The sequence below is a fragment of the Atractosteus spatula genome, chromosome 1, assembly GCF_055471065.1.
Source record: "Atractosteus spatula isolate fAtrSpa1 chromosome 1, fAtrSpa1.hap1, whole genome shotgun sequence".
NCBI classification, from domain to species: Eukaryota; Metazoa; Chordata; class Actinopteri; order Semionotiformes; family Lepisosteidae; genus Atractosteus; species Atractosteus spatula.
Window position 1 is genome coordinate 60,864,963 of NC_142706.1, and position 22,441 is coordinate 60,887,403.

Consider the following 22,441-nt stretch of genomic DNA (forward strand, 5'->3'; position numbering starts at 1 on the left):
GCTCTATCTGTCTCTCTAAACCCTGATTCTTTCATGACTCGGGATCCCTCCCACCTGGGTCATTCTGTCATTGCTTACACTTATATAGCGCTTTTCTGGACACTCCACTCAAAGCGCTGTACAGGTAATGGGGTCTCCCCTCCACCACCACCAGTGTGCAGCCCCACCTGGATGATGCAACGGCAGCCATAGTGAGCCAGAACACTCACCACACACCAGCTCTCAGTGGGGAGGAGAGGAGAGTAATGAAGCCAATTCATAGATGGGGATTATAAGGAGGCCATGATTGGTAAAGGCCAATGGGAAATTTGGCCAGGATGCTGGGGTTACACCCCTACTCTTTTCGAGAGACGCCCTGGGATTTTTAATGACCACAGAGAGTCAGGACCTGGGTTTTACGTCTCACCCGAAGGACATATACTGGGGCATTAGGACCCACATGGACCGCAGGGTGAGCGCCCCCTGCTGGCCCCACTTACACCTCTTCCAGGAGCAACCTTAGTTTTTCCCTGACCAGACAGTTACTGACCAGACTCACACCTGCTTAGCTTCAGTGGGCTGCCAGTTGTGAGTTGCAGGGTGATATGGCTGCTGGCTGATAGCAGCCATATCGCCTGCCCTTATAAAAAAAGAAATAGAAAATCAATAATTAGCCAAACCCTCCCTGGTTCCCCGATTGTGGGTGACACACCCATTTATTTTTCTTAAATATTTTGTGGGAAAAAACAAGGAGCTGTATGGATAGAACTAGATGAATGTGAATCTAGATTCTTTAACTTAGAGTCCTTGCTCTTCAAGATGTATCCCGCACTTTACATTACAAATTAAAAAGATTCCTTCCCTTTTCCCAGAGAAGGCTTGTCACGGCAAGCAACTGGTACGGCTGCTGTAAAACAGAAATGGCCAAGCCTGGTGTGATGGATCGAGGGTAATTAAATCCACAAAAGCAGTCTGTGGCTTCTGCTCTGGACCCCTCTGATGTGTTTCACTGTGCTGATGTCCTGTAGCCAGCCTCCCTGAAGTGTCTGCCCCACGAACACTTTAGCCAGGGGATAGGCCAGGGGCGACTTGTTGTTTTTGGAAGATGGAATAGTTCAAGGACTTCATAGTTATTTACGGTGCCACAGTGGTGCACTGGTTATCATCGCTGTCTTGCAGATCTGGGGCCCTAAGTTGAGTTCCTGGGGTGTTATCTAATTGGCTACTGGGACAATTGGCCCTGGTGTGAGTGTCTGTGATGGACAGGTGTCCTGTCCGGGTTTTATCCTTACTTACACCCACTGCTTGCCAGGATAGGCTCCAACATCCCCGCAGCCCTTCATTGGATAAAGTGGCTAGAAAATGGATGAATGGTCATCTAAACGTTTAGAATTGCCTGTTGCTCTTCACCTTGACTTTTTTGCACAAAATGTCATAGCACAGGGGAGCTGCTGTTAAGGGGACCGTGTGTGCTTTGCCCCAGAACCTTGCTCCTGCTGGTTCTCACTGCGCCTTGCAGCGGCACCTGGATGGGCTGGAGAAGTGATGCATCTGTTACTGCCAGCAGCTGGCAGGAGCCTGGAAAGCACTAGGGGGAGCTGTTGTGGACACTGCTGTTTCCACCATCCTTTCCTGACGTCACCCTCTAGCTCTCAGCTGCATCTTGGGGGCCAATAATGGAACCCAGGCTTGAAATGGTGATATACCTGGACTATAGGGCTGGACCCCCCCCACTCCACAAGAGTGCATTTACTGGCAGAGGTCATATCCATATCCATGTATCCTGCCATTATCTGGAAACCACTCACCCCTGTGACAGTTTCTGCAGACCCTAGCCCAGAGGTATGACGCTGAAGGTAGGACTGAGAGCAGATGTGACTGCTCTCACTTTGGCCCGTCCATCGCAGGGTTGTGATAAAAGGCAAATTTAAACTGTCCCCCCCTTCTCCACCCCTTACAGTATGTGACCAGGAGACAACATATGAATGAAGACGAGGTGCGCTTTCTTAAGAAAAACAACTGGCGCTCTTTGAAAACCACTGCAAACGCACTGTGCTTCAAGCGATCGTTTGTGACAGGAGTCCTGTGCAGGGCAGTAGGTTTCTTCTGAAAACAAAAACGCTCGGATAATGAAGAGGCTGTAAGGTGGTGTTGCTGTAGGCCCTGTGATAGCTGAACCATTACATTTGTGTTGCTGGAGGGAAGGAGGGAGTTCCAGTCAGTCAGGGCCTGTGCCTGGTGCCATTGTTTGATCTGCGGCTCAACCCGGAGGTACAGCTTTGGGTCCCTTGCTCTATTTTTTTTATTTCCACTGTAATTCTATGTTTAACCCAAGCACGCTCGTCTCGAACACCACAAATCAGCTGCTCAGGTCGCAGTGTGACTCACACCTCTCACATTGGTTGACAGCTGTTCTCGCACGGCCCCGATTCGGCGTGTTCTCTCTCGTGTGCAGCGCGTGGAGCTCAGCGTTCACCCTTGATGCAGAAATCCTTCATGCTCACGAATCGCTCGGGTTGGGGGTGGAATGCAAAGACAACCTGGGCTGGGAAGAGACGGAGACTGACATAAACAGGCATCTGAGATACTGGATTGACAGCACGGGAATGAGTGTAATTACTCTCACGTCTGCTCCCAAAGCCTGCCTGCCAAACCAGGATTCGAGCTGAGTTAGAAACAGCTGTTACTTCAGACGCAAGGGTTTGTTAGCCTTCCCTGCACCATTTCTGTCTCGGTAGCTTCCCCCTGTGTTGCAACTCAGACCAGCCCGAGATCTGCTTTTCCCCGAGGCCTCTGCAGCGCAGCGGCTGTCAGTGTGCGTGTTGGTTTCGAGAACACGGCGGACGTTTGCTTAGACAAGTTCACGCCTCTCTGTGAAACCGAGGAATGTAACACCCCAGCCTGCCACACGTAATAATAATAATAATTCCTTACACTTATATGGCGCTTTAGAGGTAATGGGGAATCCCACTACCACCACCAATGTGCAGCCCCACCTGGATGATGTGACAGCAGCCATAGTGCGCCAGTCCACTCACCACACCTCAGCTATCAGTGGGGAGGAGAACAGAGTGATGAAGTCAGTTCAGAGATGGGGATTATTAGGAGGCCATGATTGGTAAAGGCCAATGGGAAATTTTGCATTTGAGCAGGACGCCAGGGCAACACCCCTACTCTTTTTTTAAGAAATGCCCTGGAATGTTTAATGACCACAGAGAGTCAGGAGGAGAGTTTTATGCCTCATCCGAAGGACGGCACCTTTTTACAGTATAGTGTCCACATTACTACACTGAGGCATTAGAACCCACACAGACTGCAGATTGAGCGCCCCCTACAGGTCCCACTAGCACCTCTTCCAGCACCAACCTTAGTCTCCCATCCAGGTACTGGCCAGGCTCACACCAGCTGAGCTCCAGTGGGTTGCCAGTTTTAAATTGCAGGGTGATATGGCTGCTGGCTATGGTGAGCCAAGACCAGCCCTCGGTCCACCCAGGGTCAATTTCCCAGATCTGATGCAGAGATGCCCAACCTCCAGTGCTCTTTGATCCCACAGATAGTCCTCCTGTCGGCTTTGGAGACTCTTTAAAAAACAGCAGCACTGCTTCCGGGATACTGCCAGGAGATATTTGTGGCTGTCTCCCAGTGTGTGTGTTTTGAAAGGGTGTATTTAAGTAGGACACCGCTTATTAAGTGCACTGTTGTGGGTGGGTAAAGCATGCAGTCTCAAATTGAAGACTGCTGGACATTTTAGAAATGGGAGAAAAACAAATAAACATTGTGACACATACCCTTATGCTAAAAGGTTATCAGCAGAGAAACATCCTGCTGTGTGTGTCCTGTGATACTCTAATGTAGTACTGCAGCAGTTAAAAAATGTAAAACACTAGGTTCTGAAAGCCAGGCAAACTTGTATCTGAAATTACCATTGAAATTACTATTTGTGATAAAATCTCTAGAGCCTGATGGTATTCTGCCAGTTGTACTTAAAGAAACAAGCTATGTTATTCATATACAACTCTTTAAACGGACACTCAAGACAGGGATAATGTCCGTTGAATTGAAACAGCAAACAGCCCCATGCACTATTTTGGAAACAAGGACAAAAGCAGAAACTACAGAGCTACAGGAAAAAGTTTTAAAATTGAGAACAGGAGGCACCTCTTTACGCAGAAAGCAGTGGGAGTCTGGGACTTGCTGCCCAGGCACATTGCTCAAGCTGTTACCCTGGCTTCTTTAAGGAATGGCAGGAGGAGCGCCTTGGATCAGTTAGGCACTAGTAAAAACAATGAGGTAGAAGCACAAAAAGGCAAACTCTTGTCTGTAACCTTTTAGTTTTTAATGCTCTCGTAATATTTACCAAGATACAATTCCAGGAGAGTGGTGCCCTCAATTGCTTGCAGATGACTGTGCATGGTGGGACCCTGATGATGTGAGGGCTTCGGGTGATATCCACTGCAGAGACAGTAGTGTGGGACAAATATACTGTAGAGACAGCAGTGTGGGAGAAATCCACTGCAGAGACAGCAGTGTGGGACAAATATACTGTAGAGACAGCAGTGTGGGAGAAATCCACTGTAGAGACAGCAGTGTGGAAAAAATCCACTGCAGAGACAGCAGTGTGGGACAAATATACTGTAGAGACAGCAGTGTGGGAGAAATCCACTGCAGAGACGGCAGTGTGGGACAAATATACTGTAGAGACAGCAGTGTGGGAGAAATCCACTGTAGAGACGGCAGTGTGGGACAAATATACTGTAGAGACAGCAGTGTGGGAGACATCCACTGCAGAGACAGTAGTGTGGGAGAAATCCACTGTAGAAACAGCAGTGTGGGACAAATATACTGTAGAGACAGCAGTGTGGGAGACAGCAGTGTGGGAGAAATCCACTGTAGAGACAGCAGTGTGGGACAAATATACTGTAGAGACAGCAGTGTGGGAGACATTCACTGTAGAGACAGCAGTGTGGGACAAATATACTGTAGAGACAGCAGTGTGAGAGACATCCACTGCGGAGACAGCAGTGTGAGAGACATCCACTGCGGAGACAGCAGTGTGGGACAAATCCACTGTAGAGACAGCAGTGTGGGAGACATCCACTGTAGAGACAGCAGTGTGGGACAAATCCACTGCAGAGACAGTAGTGTGGGACAAATATACTGTAGAGACAGCAGTGTGGGAGAAATCCACTGTAGAGACAGCAGTGTGGGAGAAATCCACTGCAGAGACAGCAGTGTGAGAGACATCCACTGCGGAGACAGCAGTGTGAGAGACATCCACTGTGGAGACAGCAGTGTGGGACAAATCCACTGTAGAGACAGCAGTTTGGGACAAATATACTGTAGAGACAGCAGTGTGGGAGAAATCCACTGTAGAGACAGCAGTGTGGGACAAATATACTGTAGAAACAGCAGTGTGGGAGAAATCCACTGCAGAGACAGCAGTGTGAGAGACATCCACTGTGGAGACAGCAGTGTGGGACAAATCCACTGTAGAGACAGCAGTGTGGGAGACATCCACTGCAGAGAGAGCAGTGTGGGAGACATTCACTGTAGAGACAGCAGTGTGGGAGACATCCACTGTAGAGACAGCAGTGTGGGACAAATATACTGTAGAGACAGCAGTGTGGGAGAAATCCACTGCAGAGACAGCAGTGTGGGAGACATTCACTGTAGAGACAGCAGTGTGGGACAAATGTACTGTAGAGACAGCAGTGTGGGAGAAATCCACTGTAGAGACAGCAGTGTGGGTGAAATCCACTGTAGAGAGCAGTGTGGGACAAATATACTGTAGAGACAGTAGTGTGGGAGAAATCCACTGTAGAGACAGCAGTGTGGGAGACATCCACTGCGGAGACAGCAGTGTGAGAGACATCCACTGTGGAGACAGCAGTGTGGGACAAATCCACTGTAGAGACAGCAGTGTGGGACATATCCACTGTAGAGACGGCAGTGTGGGAGACATCCACTGTAGAGACAGCAGTGTGGGAGAAATCCACTGTGGAGACAGCAGTGTGGGACAAATATACTGTAGAGACAGCAGTGTGGGAGACATCCACTGTAGAGACAGCAGTGTGGGAGAAATCCACTTAAATCCAGGTGTGATGGTATTTCTTTTTGGAACCCTAACATTTCTATCTGGGGTCCCCCAGTAAACTAGTACTACCCTTGGGGAAATCTTGCATTTTGCCTTCCTGAACTATAGAAAGAAAAGAGCAATTTCTAGTTCCACTATCCCATGTCCGGCATCATCAGAGCACAGGCAACAGCAAACATAGGAGCAGCCCTGCCCACACAAGGGCCAAAGGCCGTAGTTTCTCTTAAAGTAAGATTTCTTAATCTTTCTGAACAAATTGATAATATCAGTTGCCGATGAGCAAGTCTTCTTAATGTCTGCGCGAGACTGTGAAAGACGTTTTTCTTTGCTTTTTTGATTGATCAGCTCAGACGCTTGTCAGATAAGACACCCCGGTCCAAAGGAGGACATTCTGAAATCCCATGAAGCACGAGGCAGTGAATATTCTTCCCAGTATTCCCACTGATGAGCAGGATATACAGAGAGACGCTGAGCTGTACAGAGTTGACATTTCTGTGCAGCACCCTCTGAATTAACGTGTCTGCATACCTGCACTGGGTTAATGTCTGAATGTCTTCAATTTCTAAGCAGGAATAAGCGAGCCGTACAGAATACAAACTCATAAAGCACAAACCAAAATCCAACACTCATAAAATTCGTGTCGTGCTATTTTGTCCACCGTTGCAAAGTCACTTTAAACGAGGGAAAATGGAAGGAGAAATGACAGAAGGTTTGTTATTTGTATTAGACTCCTGCCGCGAAAGTCTCTCCCTCCCTGTGCCCCTTTCACTTCATGAAACTAAATCCATTTTGGCTCCAGTCCACGGAGCCGGCCTCTAACAGCTATGCCTGAAGCCGCCAGATCCAAAATGGGGACAATTAGAGAGGCAGTTTCAAAAGGTTCTTTTGCGCTCGATGAAGAAAAAGGTAAAAAAAACCCAGCACGCCGACCCCGGCGCGTGCGCACAAGGCGAGTGCCGCGTAGCTGCTCCTGGCTTCGGAATACCATTGGAGCGAGTGACGTCATCCCCTGCCCGCTGGGCTGTGTGGCTGCAGCGCCGCTCTTCTCCGCTCAATCCGTAACCACCAGCAACAGAGGCGGCGGTGGGGTGGTGAGGGGAGAGGAGCTTTTTAATTTTTTTTTCCCCTCCTGCAGACAATATCATCAACATTACAATCAGTGAGACAGGAAAAAAAAAACAGCCGATACCCATAGATCAGATAACGTTTTCTTTTTATTTTTTCATGCGCACGATTTGGTCACTTTACTGACCACCCAGGTCCTTTTTTTTTTCTACGTAGATGTGGCTGCAAATCAATAAGGCTACATGATAACCACAAGACGAGCCGTAGCCTCACGGGGCTGAAGAAGCCTCGTTTGCTTTTTCAGATTAAAAAAAAACGGCATTTTTTTTAAAATCTGAATATTGTCGTCGCACCTTTATTTCGAGTGTGCGTGCCGGAGGACGCTCGGAGAATCTCGTCGGGGATTCGAGTCCGGACTACAAACCCGCGGTTCGGGGAGAACCGGAGTCCCAGCTGTGTGTTTCTTGAAATCTTTTTTCGGTTTTCTGTTGATCTGCCCTTTTTTGCACAACCATGGTGTCTCACAAGGCAGAGGCTGTGGCCACGGTGTTGCTTGTCCTGGGAATTTTGCACAGTCTGGAGGTTACGGCTCCCGCCAGAGCCGTCGATGGTAAGACGCCGTGATTTATTAAAAACACTGCACCTTTCCAGACAGATGTACGCGTCTGTTTATCCGCTGCTGCTGTGGTGAACGCATTTCCGAAGTGAAAACGACGCTTTTCTGTTCAGCTCTCGCTCGGGTTACCTGAATTGTCGTGCGTGCCTCGCAGCATTTCGTGAAATTGTGTGTTCCTAATGCGGGCGATTAGGGGATGGACAGTTGTTTTTTCCGCCTGTAAAAGAGACCAGGCAACGTTTCCCTCTGTGAGCCAGGTCACACACACAGGCATCTGCCGTTAGCTCGGATACCTGCATGCTTGTCATAAGTCCGGGTAAACGTGTGTTTTGTGCGCGTAAGTGCCTTTCCGAGAGTGAAACAAGCCGTGCTCCCAGGACCCCAGAACCCGTTTTTGCATGGCTTGAGATGTTGTTCTTAGAGGTAAACCGTCTCAAAATACGGCTATCAGTTGGAAACAAAAGGCGGGTTAAGTGGATTTTTCTGCTGTGAGATTGCAGGCGGGGGAGGTCTCCAGAAAATGCGTGTTTTTGTTACATCTCCGCTGCTTCTCTCGCCTCAAACACAACAATGTAACACTCGCGTGCACGGGTTTTCATCCTCACTCGTCGGAAATGTGAGGCGCTCTCCTGATTTTGTACCTAGCGAGGGCGTATTTCCTTGTAGCCCCCGTTTTTTAAAAATAAATTGCTTGTATAAACAGCGCCATAGAATGCAATGGGCCTGCTCCTCCTGTCTGATTAAGTAACCACGGCACACGGCTTTCTCCTGCGATCAACAGATCTCTGATGGTTTCGTGCCAGTCCTGAAATGCCTTTTTTTAACACTTTCTCCCCCCCTTTTCGCGAGACGGCGCTAGGTGGGATACAGTATTCCTACCCAAAATGAAAAGGGCGCTTTTGGAAAAGTCAAGTGCAAAGTCTCATAAAAAAAGTACGATCCTACTTGGATGCAGATTTTGAGGAGTGGGGAATACAGCAGCACTGATTCAGAGACGGAAGGCGCAGGGGGCGGCAGGAGAGATTACGTGTGTAATTGTGTAGCTGCCGGAGCGGTCACTGCCGTCTGAAACTTGTGCAGCTCCCGACTGCACGAGGCGAGAGAACGCGTGTTGCTGTGAGTGTTGACACAGGCGGTTTGGGGCTCCGCTCGACTCCCGCGCTGATGGTTAATTCATAGCGTTCTTCTTTCTGCCTTTGCTCACCAACCCCCCCCCCCTCTCCGGTTTTGTGAGGGGCTCGGCGGGGAGAGGCAGTCCTGTGAGACCAGGGGGCCGGCGGAGTGTGAACGCTGCGGGTGTGCGTGTCAGGGGGACTCGACTCGCAGGGAGCTGCTCGGCTCGGCAGGGTCTTGTGAAATGCTGTGCAACAGGGAGAGGAGATTTGAAGCGGTGCCCATGAGGTGTCCGCCTTTTAAATTGGAGTGTGTGTTGTGTGTGAGGGGGGAGGCTGTAGCATGCTGTGTTCCTGATGAAATGCGTTTATTCCCGAATATTCGTATGAGCCAGGAGAGACAACCAAACTGACTACTTCACAAACCTATCATTGCGCTCTTGTTGTTCATTATTTTTTAATCTGGCTTGTTGCAGGTCAGCTACTGGCTCGTTCTTGTTTAAGACACCCTGTAGCACCTAAAGCACATCTGGAGCCGGAGTTACGAAACTCGCCCCACAGCCAGGCAGGCAGGAGGGTATTGAAAAAGTTGAATTGATTTCGGATAGCGTCGCAGATTCCGAGCTCTGGAAGCAATTATGCGCGCGTCGCTCTGGGTACGTTTAGTAATGAAGGCGTGGGGCGTGTGTAGGGGAAGTGTTCGCTTAAGAAACATTTCTTTTCCTCTGTCGGCAAGTCGCGATATTGTCTGAACTTCCGAGTGAAGAGCAGCCCCCCTCCCCTCTCAGCTATTTTAATGACAATATCCCCATAATCCCTGCCATGTAATTAGCCTCACGATACCTCGTAATAAGCTACTCTAGAAACAGAAAAATACAAAGCGTTTTCTTTTGGCTTAAAGACAGGGCGCGCACAGCTGTTGAGACTTTTTCGTCCTTTCAGTTCCGACTAATGAGGTCTGAGTAACGTTCTGGAAATTCTTGGAAGCGATGTCTGTCGCTGTTCTAAGGTTGCAGGAGAGAGAATGGTATTTCCATATTTTGCTCCAAGACGTTAAGACGTATTTTGTCTGAGACATGGGGCAGGTCCTTTATTATTTTTATTTTTTTTAAGGCGTTCAAAAATAGTGCTTGGGTACCTTTTATAGTACAAAATGTGCTGGAGCTACAGTTGCTGAACGTAAGGCCCTCGCTGCTTGCAGTACATATTAAAGTGGAATTAATTTCGCTTCGCGTGGCCTGCCATTCATTATGCAGTGCTTTACTATTCCACACACCGGCCACCCCTTCAGAAATATCTTGAATAGTTTTCTAAAATGCAGAAATGAGACTTTTTTTTTTTAGGTCAAAAACAACAACAACCTGGGATTGTTTGAGACAGCTGTAAAGTCAGTGTATTACTACCTTCATTCTGTGTGGCGCCTACCTTAACAGTTTCATAGCAGGAGAATAAAGACACATTGGAAGAGCCTGTTTTGTGTTTTTGACTCGTGCTGTGGAAGCGGTGGTCCTGTCGGAGTGCTTGGGGGACTGTTAGAGGTTTTTCGGTGTGAGGCCTTTCCCCAGCAGGGCACATGGGAGCTCAGAGGAGCGAGCTCTCGCCTGAGTGCTGGAGGGGGGATTGGGTTGTACTGCTCTGTGAGCTGAGCGTGCCCCTCCCACACACACACACTCCAAACACCCGTGCGCCGCACTTTTGTGAAAATTAATTTTAAGGCCACCCACGATGAGGATGTCTCAGGCTTTATCCTGTGTAACCAACACCTCACAGTGTGTTTTGAGCTCAACAAAGGAGGCAAATAAATAGGTGGTGTCTGAGTATGGAGTGGGGGGTGGTTTCTTTCATTTCTGGGGGATGTGAGCGCAGTGCCACCTGTGTGATGAGCATCACAAGGCTCCCGAGCTGCCAGGCTGTCTGGGCAGGTCCTGAGAAAAGTGAAAGATTGGAAATAAAAAGCAGGCCTCTCACTCGGACAGGAGGGATGCCTACAATATCCACCTTCCTGCTCCTCTCTCCAGCAGGCAGCCACCAGCAGTCGAATCGTCAGCCGCCGCTGGGGAGGGTGAATCACTGACTTTTAGAGCCGTTTAAGAACCGCGAGATCTGTCACAGAGGAGGGTACGGGGGTGTGGCACTCTCTCCCTGACCGGAGCTCTTCCAGGTCAGGGGTCGGGGGGGTCAAAGGTCAGGCCGATCGAAGGGTTTGGAATTTGCGCGGCTGCAGGAGGAGACCAGTTTCCTTCAGACCTTGGCAGCAGAGCCCGGGCGTGAATGGTTAACTTTTCCGCAAAATCGGACTGCACGCTTCTGACAAAGACAGGGATGCGCTTGCAGGGTGGGGCAAAAAGAGAAATGCCACATCCACACCAAATCCTCACCATCCAAAAGCAAGAAACATGCTGAATGTTAGAGTTGTGGGATGTTGCAGTGATTTCGGGTTATAAACAGTAGACAGATGTCGACTTTGCTGCTTATTGGTGTGGTTTTAAGAAAAATGACAATGCTAGGATATATTTAGTAAAACTTTCTTCTCCTCCAATCTGCATGGGAGGCGTGGGGCCTCCCGCGTTGTTGAGGGGGGGTAAGGGAGGCGTTTGCGGGGCTGATGGGTGCTGAGAGGCAGGGCAGGGGTTAAATGGCTGTGGAACGCTGGCCAGGGCAGCTGTTTCCCTGCCTCTTGCAACATCTGGAAAGAGGAAGGCCGTTAATCCAGGAAGTGTCTATGGCTCTGGGGGAGGGATGCACTCCCAGACTAATTTAGAGTTTACTGCAGCGGCTCGGGGTATTTACAGGGTAGGTATGGACGCGAGCAAGGTCTGTTCTGTACGAGCTGGCTGTGTGCAATGTGGAAAAGCTCAAAAAGCCTTGCATGTAAGAAGAGTCTTTAAATAAGGATAAAAGGTAATGAATTCTCTGCATACTCGGGGGATCTTATAAGCTCTTAACTTTAACCAATGCGTTCAGTTTTCTAGACATATACTGGCTTTGAAAATAAATTGATTCTATTTAAAGACCCCCACCCTGCTCGATAACAAGGCAGGTCCTTAGGTAACAAGATGAGCAAACTCAGTGGAGGTGGTGGGGCGCCTCTCTGTGAAACATTTCTACAAACCAGGGGTTCACAGTTCCTCTGCTGTAGGACTGCACTCCAGACACCCGGAGAACTGGGGAAAGGTGCTAAACAAATCTCTGTTAAGCCAATTATTTGACTGGTTAGGCCTTGAAGAGCTCGCGTGAATTGCAAACTCGCTGCTGCTGAACTTTGGGACTGGAGTTGTGCACCTCTGCTGTGACAAAGTGGGTGTTTTTGCATGGTAAGAGGTGCTGACAGTGGAGGCAATAAAGTCCTGCTTTTCATTACTACATGTCACACCGACTGCGGTGCCATCTGCACGCAGAGGCCTGGCTGGCCGCCTTCTGGTGCTGCCCTTCTCCATCGAGCCGAAGAGGGGCTCTTCTGACCGCTCCTGTCTTTGTCTGGGGTCGGAAATGGAATGCGACAGGCAGGGTTCAAACGTGAGGCAGCACGGTGGCGCAGTGGTTAGTGTTGCTGCCTCATAGCCCTGAGGCCCCGAGCTCAGTTCTGGACCTGGCGCTGGTGTCAGTGGGTGTCTGTGTCTGTGTGCCTTCTGATGGACTGGTGTCCCATCCAGGTGCACCCTGCCTTGCTCCTGTTGCTTGCTGGGATAGACTCTGGATGCCGCATGGCCCTGAATTGGATAAAATCCTTAGAAAATGGATGGATTGGTTCCGCCTTGGGCTCCAAAAAAGGGCTAGAATGGCTGCAGTTAATCCTCGGTCCGCACAGCGAGATCTCCTTGACTGTAAACATGGACCAGCAGTGGGGTCCTGTCTTGGGAATATTGTAGAAGTGTTTCCTTACTCTTGTAATTAGTTAATGGTCCAGGTCCCACCAGTCTGGAATAGTGTGCTGTCAAAATCTCTCCGCCTCACAGTGCATTTTATTACTAGAAGTGTTTCGGACTGGTGGTTTTTTTTTTCCCAAGTAACTTACAGTTTTACCCATTTATACGACTGGCCATTTTCTGGGAGCAATCCGAGAGAAGGAACTTTCTCAAGGGTACAACAGCAGTGCTCCGCTCCTGTTGATCTGAACCCCCAACCTTCCAGCTACCACTAGCAAAGCAAAAAAGCAGCCAGAACCTAGACAGTGCAAATCCAGGGGCCGCTACTGTATCCGAGGAACTACCACAAGGGGGTATTGCTCCATGTATACTACACACGAGCCAGCTTTAAGATGCTAGACACAGAGCTCTCAGTACCACAGCCGGGCGAGGGTCAGTGGACACCCTGAACGACGGCACAGATGTCCGAGCCCTGCCTTGGCCGGCTGGCGAGCTGGAGGCACGCGTGGTTTGAGGGCGGGCGGGGCCGGACACAAAGCGGCGGATCGGGCTGGAAAAAGTCAGGGGGCGGGTGGGGCGGCGCGCCCCAGGGTTAGCATGACTCAGCTGCAGTTTCAGCGCCGTGTGCCCTGCCAGCCGGGATGCAGCGGGCGCCGTGGCGCAGCGACTCGGCCTAATGACAGCCCTCGCGGATCCCCGGCCCGCCGAGCAGAGGCCACACCTCCGCCCGTGGCGAAGAGGCGCCGGCACGCGTTACCGTTGTCTGTCATCTCCCTTTCTGCTCTTTAACTTTATCAGACACCCCAAAGGAAGGGGACTTTGTTTTGTTTGCTTGGACTTTTTGCAGTCCTGATCTCTGCTGCTATACCTGCAAGCCCCTGATCTAGTCTTTAACATCGCAGTGTTGGTGAGGCACTCTTTAATGGCGGTGAAAATGCGAATGATTTTCAAGCCGACTGGAAAGCACGTTAATCCATTATTTAGCAGCTGTTAAGCAAGACAGTAGACAAATAGCTTTTAGCCTGCCACCACCATACTCGTATTTAACAAGGCACGGCAGGAAGACATTGCAGTTTATTGATGCTGATTGTATGCTGTTAGTGCAGGACTTTGTGAGGCGTGTGTGAGTAAATGTGTGCTTTGTGCTGCGCTTTGGAGTCTGTTGCACGGCTGCTCCATTGTTCTGCTCAGCTCCTTGCTGGCCTCCCCTCTGTTCCTGAGTGCGGCGGAGCGTCTCATTGTGACGTCACAACCCGCTCTCTGAGAATATCCAGCTGCTGACATCTGGCGGCTGCCACCCACCACCAGAGCCGAACCCTGTACCGTTGTCACCCCAGACACTGGTGAGAGGCAGCGGCTCAAGCGCTTTTCTGTATTTTCACTTTCTTCAATGAACAGAAATGCGCTGGGGTCAGATCCCGCCTGAGACCAAATGCAGCCACTTTCTGTGAATTTGCTGGTGTTTACGATCTGAAGGCCGGCCAGGAAATGTTCTCTTGAGCGTGTTGTGCGTTTGCAGAGACTGTGCTCTCTTCTTTCTTGGCTCGGGAATCTGTTTTTGTTGTCCCAGTGTTTGTATGGAAAGCAGTCTGCTGCTTCTCTTGTTTTGTTTTTGAACATGTTATGAATCCTCTGTCAGTGAGAGCTCGCTTGGCCAAGGGCTTGAATAACTTGATCTGCTTTGCATGACTTTGTGGCTCAGATTTGCTTTCCATTTTTTAACTGTCTTACACTGAGAGCAGTATAACAGAAAATACTGATACCATCCATTTGGATGATGTTAGGGCTTGAATCGCTTTGTTCTTTTCATAGGTGAAAATATTCCATTTCAAGACGATATATCTCTCTATTGCATTATTCTGAGCAATGCTGCATGTGATTACTAATAACTGGAACTATCTGCTGTTGTTCTTCTTTTTGTCTAGCATAGACAATGTGAGATCTGAGATTTGCCAGCAGCCATATTATCACCCTGCAACTCAGCACACTAGCAGGACACTGAAAGAAAAGCAGGTGTGATCCTGGTTTGTACCTGGATGGGAGACCCCCTGGGAAAGCTAAGGTTGCTGGTCCCAGTAGGGGGCGCTCCCCCCGTGCTCTGTGTGGGTCCTAATGACCCATTATAGTGACAGGGATACTATACTGTAAAAAGATGTAAAAAGTACATCTCATCTTCGGATGAGATGTAAAACTGAGGTCCTGACTGACTGTGGTCCTGGCAAAATTTCCCATTGGCCTGTACCAATCATGGCCTCCTAATAATCCCCGTCTCTGAATTGGCTTAATCACTCTGTTTTCCTCCCCACTGATAGCTGGTGTGTGCTGAGCATTCTGGCGCACTATGGCTGCCATCGCATCATCCAGGTGGGGCTGCACATTGGTGGTGGTAGTGGGATTCCCCATGACCCGTAAAAAGCTTTGAGAGAGTGTCCAGAAAAGCGCTATATAAGTGTAAGGAATTATTAGATAGATAAGACTTTATTAATCCCGTAGGGACATTTATGTGTTACAGCAGTCCAGCCCAAGACAAGCAAAAACAGACATCAGAATAGTTATAAAACAAAAGACAACAAAATAAATATAAAATAAATAAAAAAAATAAATACATAGGTGTGTGCAAAATGTGGTGATCATAGAATTATTAATTCTTTGAAGCATACCAGACCCCTGAACCACACCCTTGCCCTTATTGTTTGAAATTCTGGTGCTGCTCGTGGCACTGACACTGCTAGTGTTGGTGGGCTCCATTGTCTGCTCTGATTGGCAGAAGACAGCAATGCGCCAGATGGCCACATGGTGCTAGAAACGTTTCTCTTTTGGGCATGTGGACACTGGCTCCTCTCCAGGCTGTTAGCATTTCCTCCAGATGTTTTGCATTGAAATCAGGAGACGAATGTTCTTTAAATGTGTATGCACAGATAGAGCTGGGGTCGTTTTCCCCGTATCTGTATTTTGTTGTGTTCTGGTAGGGGGTGGCGGCTGGGGGGGCAGTCTTTGGCTTTGGGAAGCATTCTCCATGTGGGCGAAGAGGTTGTGCAGCCATGGTAGGGAGTGGATCACTGGGATCCTGAAAGACTGAAGGCAGAGCTTCTCATTTCAGTACGTGTTTACCTCCGTTAAACAGCCTGCTGGTGCAGTAGGTAGTTCCAGCTCCACAGGAATCGATGATTAGTTAGTAGCAATCCAAGAATTTCATCCAGCTGTTTCACGGTATTGATTTCAACAACATGGCGGGATAACTTGTTCCCTACTCCGAGCACCCTTTGTGTAAAGAAGTACTTCCACTGGCAGCAACTCCACTGGAAAATTCGGACAGTCTACTTGTTACACATATCTTGTCCTAATATAATTTTAACACTTAAGTGGCACGATGGGATCTATTCAGACTCAAGTTGTTCTGTGAGCTTGAGCTTCTTGATAATCTTGTTCTTCTTTTGGATCTCTGCATAGGATTTACTTTCCTTCTGGTTCATCTTAAAGGTTCAGAGGATGGGGCACCTAAAGATCTTGCAAAGTAGGATTGCGAGGTGGGCTTAGTTTAAGGACTGCTACCGGAGACGTTTGTCTTGGGGCATGCAGAGCGAACAGGAAGAGCGCACTGAGTGTCAGGATCGGGGCGGCAGCCCTGTCGTCCTCTCTGCTGCTGGATCCGGAGGCAACACTTCAGGAAGAACGGGGGGTACAGAGAGGAGCAACACTCCTGTCATGTGATTTAGCAACGTGATGTGATAGCAAAGTGATTTCCAGTCAGCCAGAGAGAACAGTGGGGACGAAAGGCTCTCCCCAGTTAAAAATAAACCCTTCCAGAGCTTGCAAGCACTCGGGATTTCCCAAAGGTTAGCCCCAGGAGTCCGACTGCATCACTCAATAATGTTCCGAATGAAAAATCTTGAGGTGTAAATGCGGTTTTGAGACGTGCTGTTCTCTATGAAGCAGCTGGTGTTCCCTTTCGATGATTTGTATCCCTAGAAGATAAATGTGTTGCCATTGGCTTTTCCAGCAAATCCCAGATGTCTTTCCTCAATAGAGACTGCAAATGAACTAGTAGGCATATCCCAGCTTATCTGGACTGGAGAAGCACCACATGGCTTTATTGTGCATAATTAAATCATGAAGATCTGCCTTAAGGATGGTGTACTTTGTCAAAACTATGGAATACAGAAAATACTGTTTCTGTATTAAATCAAGAGATAAGCTTGGAGCATGATAAGAGGTGTATGGGAGTGTTGATGAGTAGATGCAGTGTGGTGGTTAGGGCTGCAGACACTGCTCTTATACCCCTGGGCTATACAGCATACTTTATCCCGGTCCCCACAACTCAGCCGGTTTGCTTAACACCACAGACCAGGACAAGATCCAATTTGATGTCTTGTATATGGACTTTAACCTTGGGTGCCTTCCTAATGATCAGCCAAGGAACAGGATGTGTCCCTCCAGGCACACTCAGGTTCATCCTGGCCCCCTAAAGAGTTAATTTGCTTTAGAGAGGCTCCTCTCTCCCCCTCTGTGTTGAGACCTGCTCCTCCTGGAAGCTGTAATTACAGGCACGTCCCGGGGGTGACGGGTTCGAAGTCTGTCTGTCGCTGTCCAGACAGTGCCAGGAGAGTCTTGCACTGTAATCAGCTGGAGCTAGAGCTGGAGACAGTGCTCTGCTGAAAACAGCTGCTCCCCTGTCTGTTTAAAGAGACGCTCACCGGGCTTCCTCTGCCACAGTTTGCAGTGGAGGGATGGAGAAGTCATCTTAACAATACTGCACATGAAATCTTCGTTCAGCTGACATGCAGACATTGGTGTTGTTTATGCATTATACAGTGTTGTTTATACATTTGTTTTGACTGTATTAAATATAGGAGGAAATTAAGAGGCAGTAGTTTTAAGACTGAGAGGAGCTGGCTGTTGTTTACACAAAGGATTGTGATTGTTTGGAACATGCCTGCTCAAAATTCCACAAGACAAAGCTGAGCGAGATCCTTGAAAGAATTAGCCAGTAGCAGTGCGCCCTTCTCATGTGCAACCTGTCTTATGTTCTGTTACAGTAAACAGGAAATTATTTTTTTTCCCAGACAGAATCGCAGTGTAAACACAATCCCGATGGTTATTGTTTGTTATAATGGGAGCATCCGAAGCAGCTGGGTTTCGCCTAGGTAGAGTCTTATTGCACAGCAGACCAGCTGCCCTCTCACTGTCCTGGGACCCCTGGCACAGCTGGATCTAAGCAGGGGCCTGCTGGGGCATTTCAGAGGACTGCTTGAGCCAGGAGCAGGCCTGAGCCTACTTGCAGTGGAGCAGATATGAATGTTGTAGAGAAACAAAGAATTTAAAAGGAACGGACAGCAGGAGAGCTCATTTCAACTGGTACAACCTCTCTGTGGTGCTCGGTTTTGCCTGACATTTCTATCCTGGGCACCAGTGTCCACCGTGCTGGGGCAGTCAGCCGGTCTTGACTGGAGTAATGGCGTTAATACAGTTTTGAATAAATCTGGAGATTGTCTGCACGCTTGACTGGCGAAGAGGTCCTGATTTGGGGCGCAGAAGCAGACGTCAATACCAAAAGGCAGATGAAGGCACATGAAGGCTGTGTTGGGAGAAGTTCCTTTTCTTTTTGTCTGACAATCAAAACGTCAGAAGCGTGAGTCCCGCCAGATGGCCGAGAACCTTTCTTGGTGTAAAAAGGAGGAGGAAAACCCCCCGTGGTATAGGGGGGCCTGTTACTCTGCGTGTTGAGCCTGAAATGTGAATAAACGGTGGGCAGCTGCAGGCTGGGCGGTCTGCTTGACGCGATCGGATGGGCCCTGACGCCTTCGCTGGGGGAAGACTAAGCCTTTCGAGAGATCGGAGGAAAGCAGGTTGTTTGTTTTGCCACTACTCATGTTTTCTAAGCCGCATGAGAGGAGTACCACAACTTAAAGGAATAATATCTGAAATATAATGGTATTAACCAGCAGGAGCATTAAGAGCAGCTGTTCTGACTGATCCTTTTGCTGTTTTCCTAAAGCGCTCTGTCAGTGCAGCTGAATGCAGGCGATAGAGTAAAGCTGATGTAAGTGGCTTGATGACGTGTAATGGCATTGTTAAGCCCGCGTGCTCGGCAGTTGTTGGCTCTGGATACATAAATTCATGCCGTTTCGCTTGTCATGCTGTGGATTGATTTTTTTTCTACACCGGTTATTCAAAAACCAGCATTCTTCCATTTTCAAGCCAAGATCGCTGGCGTTTCTGGTTTCTTTGAACACCCTGCAGCCCATCCAGGGAAATACAACCGAGGAGCCCCCCCCCCCACTGCCCGGTCTACTGGGTCCGAGTAGACCCAACCGCCAGCTGCCGAAATCCCACCCCAGCACAGGGTCTGTCGGGTGCATGTTAGAAGGCACAGAAACATCTGGAATTCTGGTGGGGGCATGGGGGGAGAGTTAGTTGGACATTAGCTGTTAATCTGTGCAGATTGAGCTCACAGGCTTTCAGTTTCCAAGTCCGAGGAGTTGCGAGCTGGGTTCAGGAGTCTCTCCTGGGCAGCGGATCTCGGGGTGCCCAGCCATCACGGGGTGCTCAACCACACAGCTGTGCAGTATCGCCACTCCTTGCTTGGCATCTAAGCACCCAGTGAGCCAGTGTAAACCCGGCTCTGTTCCTCTGAGTCGGTACCGCCCCGTTTGGGCTAGGAGGTGTCTCCTCTTCGCAGGTGTACCACTCTCCCTGTGAAACACTTCTTGCAGGAAACTGATACAGCAGCAGGCTCTAGCTCTGTATTCACACCTGGAGGGAGCCGGCCTGCTCTGCTGCAGATTTGTCTGAGCGCTGCGCGGTTTCCAGGGGCACCGGCCCTGTATGAAAAAGGCTCAGCTTCTGACAGTAGATCTTCCCTTCACAATGTAAGTTGAGGGGAGAGAGGGAAGAATTGTTTTGCAGCAGGGAAGGTGGAGTTGTACGGTCTCCAAGCCTCTCTGCCTGGTCCTGTCGGCTGCTTCACTGGAAATGTGTTACACAGGCAGCTTTAAATTACATTTCTGGAGGTGTTGAGCAATTGGGCAAGATGATAATATTTGCAGGGATCTCAATCACTATGGCAAAGATGAGTGTCTTGCTTTAGAAGCCCTCATCCCCTGAGAGAGCTTTCCAGACCATTTCCAAGAAGCACATTAAAGAAACAACCGTTTGTTCCTCATTACAGGTACACTTGGTCTGCATGTGCTGAAAGAATCTGCTTTGATTTCAAGGACTTCTGACTTGATTCCATGATATTTAACGTGAATTCCTTGAGAGCAGCACAAAAGCCTTGAGCTGTCAGATTTTCCGTATCCCACGTGGCTGTTTTTTGTTTTCTGGTTGTATTTTTTTTAATGAGCATTAGGATCCGTTCCCTTCTCCATGCAGCAGGTTGCTCTAGATGCGATTTCAGGCTTTTCGGTGGTATGAGGTACAAGAGGTCTTTGTGGTAGCCCTCCTGGAATTGGGCACGTTCTTCATGCGTAGTGGACACGGGGAATGGATTCTTGTCCAAGTTTACAGCTTTCTTCCTTCTGCAAAGCAGGTGTGAGCCGGCGAGATGGGAGTCCTGCAGATCTTCTCGGATTTCTTTGACCCACCCCTTGGCCCGTGGAGGCGTTAGTGCTTCGGGTCTCTGTCCAGAGTGACACAGCAGACCGTTAGCTTTTAAATCCCTGCAGGGGCTGTTCCTGGCTGCAGGCTGGTTATGCACCAGGGCTTCACAAAATGAAATCAATTTTACAGGTAATCATTAGGAAAATGAAAACCTGGTCTATCAGGGTGTCCCCAAGGCTGGGATTGAATTTTCTTTTTTTTCAGCCCGTCAGCCAGGTAGACTTGAGCTCGACCCAGGTGACCTGGCTCGAGGAAAACCAGCCTGTACTGGGTTAATTCTCTAAATCAGCCATGATCAGGGAACTGTTAGAGTTATATCAATATGATTTGATTCTTTAATGAAAGTTTGTGGGGGGAAAAAAACGCTAATTGTCTCCTTTAAGGATTTACATATAAGTGATATTTATGGACATATTGAAGCTTCTTTAGTACAGACACAGTTGTGAGGTTCCTAGCATACTCTTCCAATACCAGCACATGGTAAAACTCCAGGGTATCTATCTGCTTTTCATGAGAGGTTTGATCTGGGCATTGTCAGCAGTAACACTGATGGCTCAAGCTTTATGAAGCTGATGTTGGGGGCCTGTCTGTATAATCCACTTAAAACAATTCTGCTGCTTCCACACCTTAAAATTGGCAGACACCAGTAATGTGCAGCAACTAGCTAGCGGTGTTTGATTTGATCTGCAAGTAAATCTACATCAACGTAGCCAGGGTCGAGGATGGGGAGTAATCTGACCAGAGGCAACATGTAAATATTAGATATTAAACGGAACAAGAAGGCCTCACACCTGAAGAAGGCTTCACAGCTGAAACGTTCTTCTCTTTTCAGCATGGAATCAATCTATTACTTGTTCCTTTGCAGACTACGCATGCTGACGCAGCTACCCACCTGAACTAGAAATTAAACTGTCTCTGAACCCAGAACTCTGTAGAACTCCTTGAGAAAGTGGGGCGATACCGTATTTGAAACTGCCATGGTATAAAATGTGGTATCCAAATAGGTGCCAAACCAGAGGAAGGGAAGTACTTCAAGGGATCTCTAGACAGGTTTTGACTTTAATCCAGACTCTCTGAGATTGTCACCAGTTTGTTGCAAAGCAGGTTTGTCATTTAATTCAAGTTGCATTTGAATTAAACGGACTGGTGTTTGTGCGCAGTCAGTAGAAACCTTCTTTAACTCAACTGACAGGTTAATAGTATCGGATTTTATTGGACAAAACTTCCACCCGGGACAAAAGCGCAGCTGTGAAATGCACGATGAGCTGTACAGCCTGCCTACAGGGCTCATCTGAGGATGTGAGGACCATCAATCTCTCCCATGGTTTTGCTATGATTTCCAAAGTGATTCGCAATTCACGTTTCCCCGTTCATATGCATTTCTGCTTGCTTGCATGTTAACGAAAAATAAAGAATTCCTGGGGGTCCCGTGAACAGAGCCAGAAGAACAGCAGAGTAGTGAGCAGGCCTGCCGATCAATGATGTGGCATTTTAGTCTCCAGTCAATGAAGCTCCTGCCAGCTCTTGTGTTTTTAAAACCACAATTGGCGGCAGCGTGCAGCGTGTTATCAGGTTACCACAGGGGTCAACAGTGCAGCCTTTGTTGTGGTTTGATGTGAAGAGGCTTTTGAGAGCATTCGGAAACACTCCCCCCCCCCCACCCAATAGAAGTGAACAGCTCCCGCAGCGGCCCCCTCTCCAGGCTGGCACTGTGTGCACGGGGGCTGTTAGTCAATAAGGAAAATGAACTTTATTGCTGTGACATGATACACGGGTATTTACACCGCAGTTGTGCAAAATAGAAAGGTATTGCAGAATGTGGGCAGTGTGCATACAGTGCAAGACGCCATAGTGCACTGCTGCACAGCTCAGCACTTGACAGTGCGGTAGTGTCTTGCAGTACAGAGGGTCCCTCGTGAGGAATGGCATGGGGCTATGTGCAGAGTTCAGGCGCTGCCCCTCGGGCTGTCTGTGCCCATGCCTTGCCCTCTCCTAGCGGGAACCAGAGCTCAGAAGGCTGGATCTGCCCGGTCTGGGGATCGTGAGGAGGGGGAGTTAGGAGATGGCAGATCCCTGCTCGCGAGATCAGAAGCCCCCCTCAGGGGCTTTG

The 22,441-nt window shown here is 48.8% G+C and overlaps 1 protein-coding gene across 4 annotated transcripts in view; it reads left to right on the forward strand.

Moving 5' to 3' along the window:
* Positions 1–7,145: 7,145 nt before the first annotated feature.
* Positions 7,146–22,441, forward strand: part of lrp1aa (low density lipoprotein receptor-related protein 1Aa) — a 181,923-nt gene continuing 166,627 nt past the window's right edge. For all 4 annotated transcript variants that reach the window (XM_088914172.1, XM_088914177.1, XM_088914182.1 and 1 more), the window contains exon 1: positions 7,146–7,748. In XM_088914172.1, the coding sequence (XP_088770298.1) occupies positions 7,652–7,748 (97 nt within the window). In that variant the 5' untranslated portion in view covers positions 7,146–7,651. The remainder of the gene's footprint in view (positions 7,749–22,441) is intronic.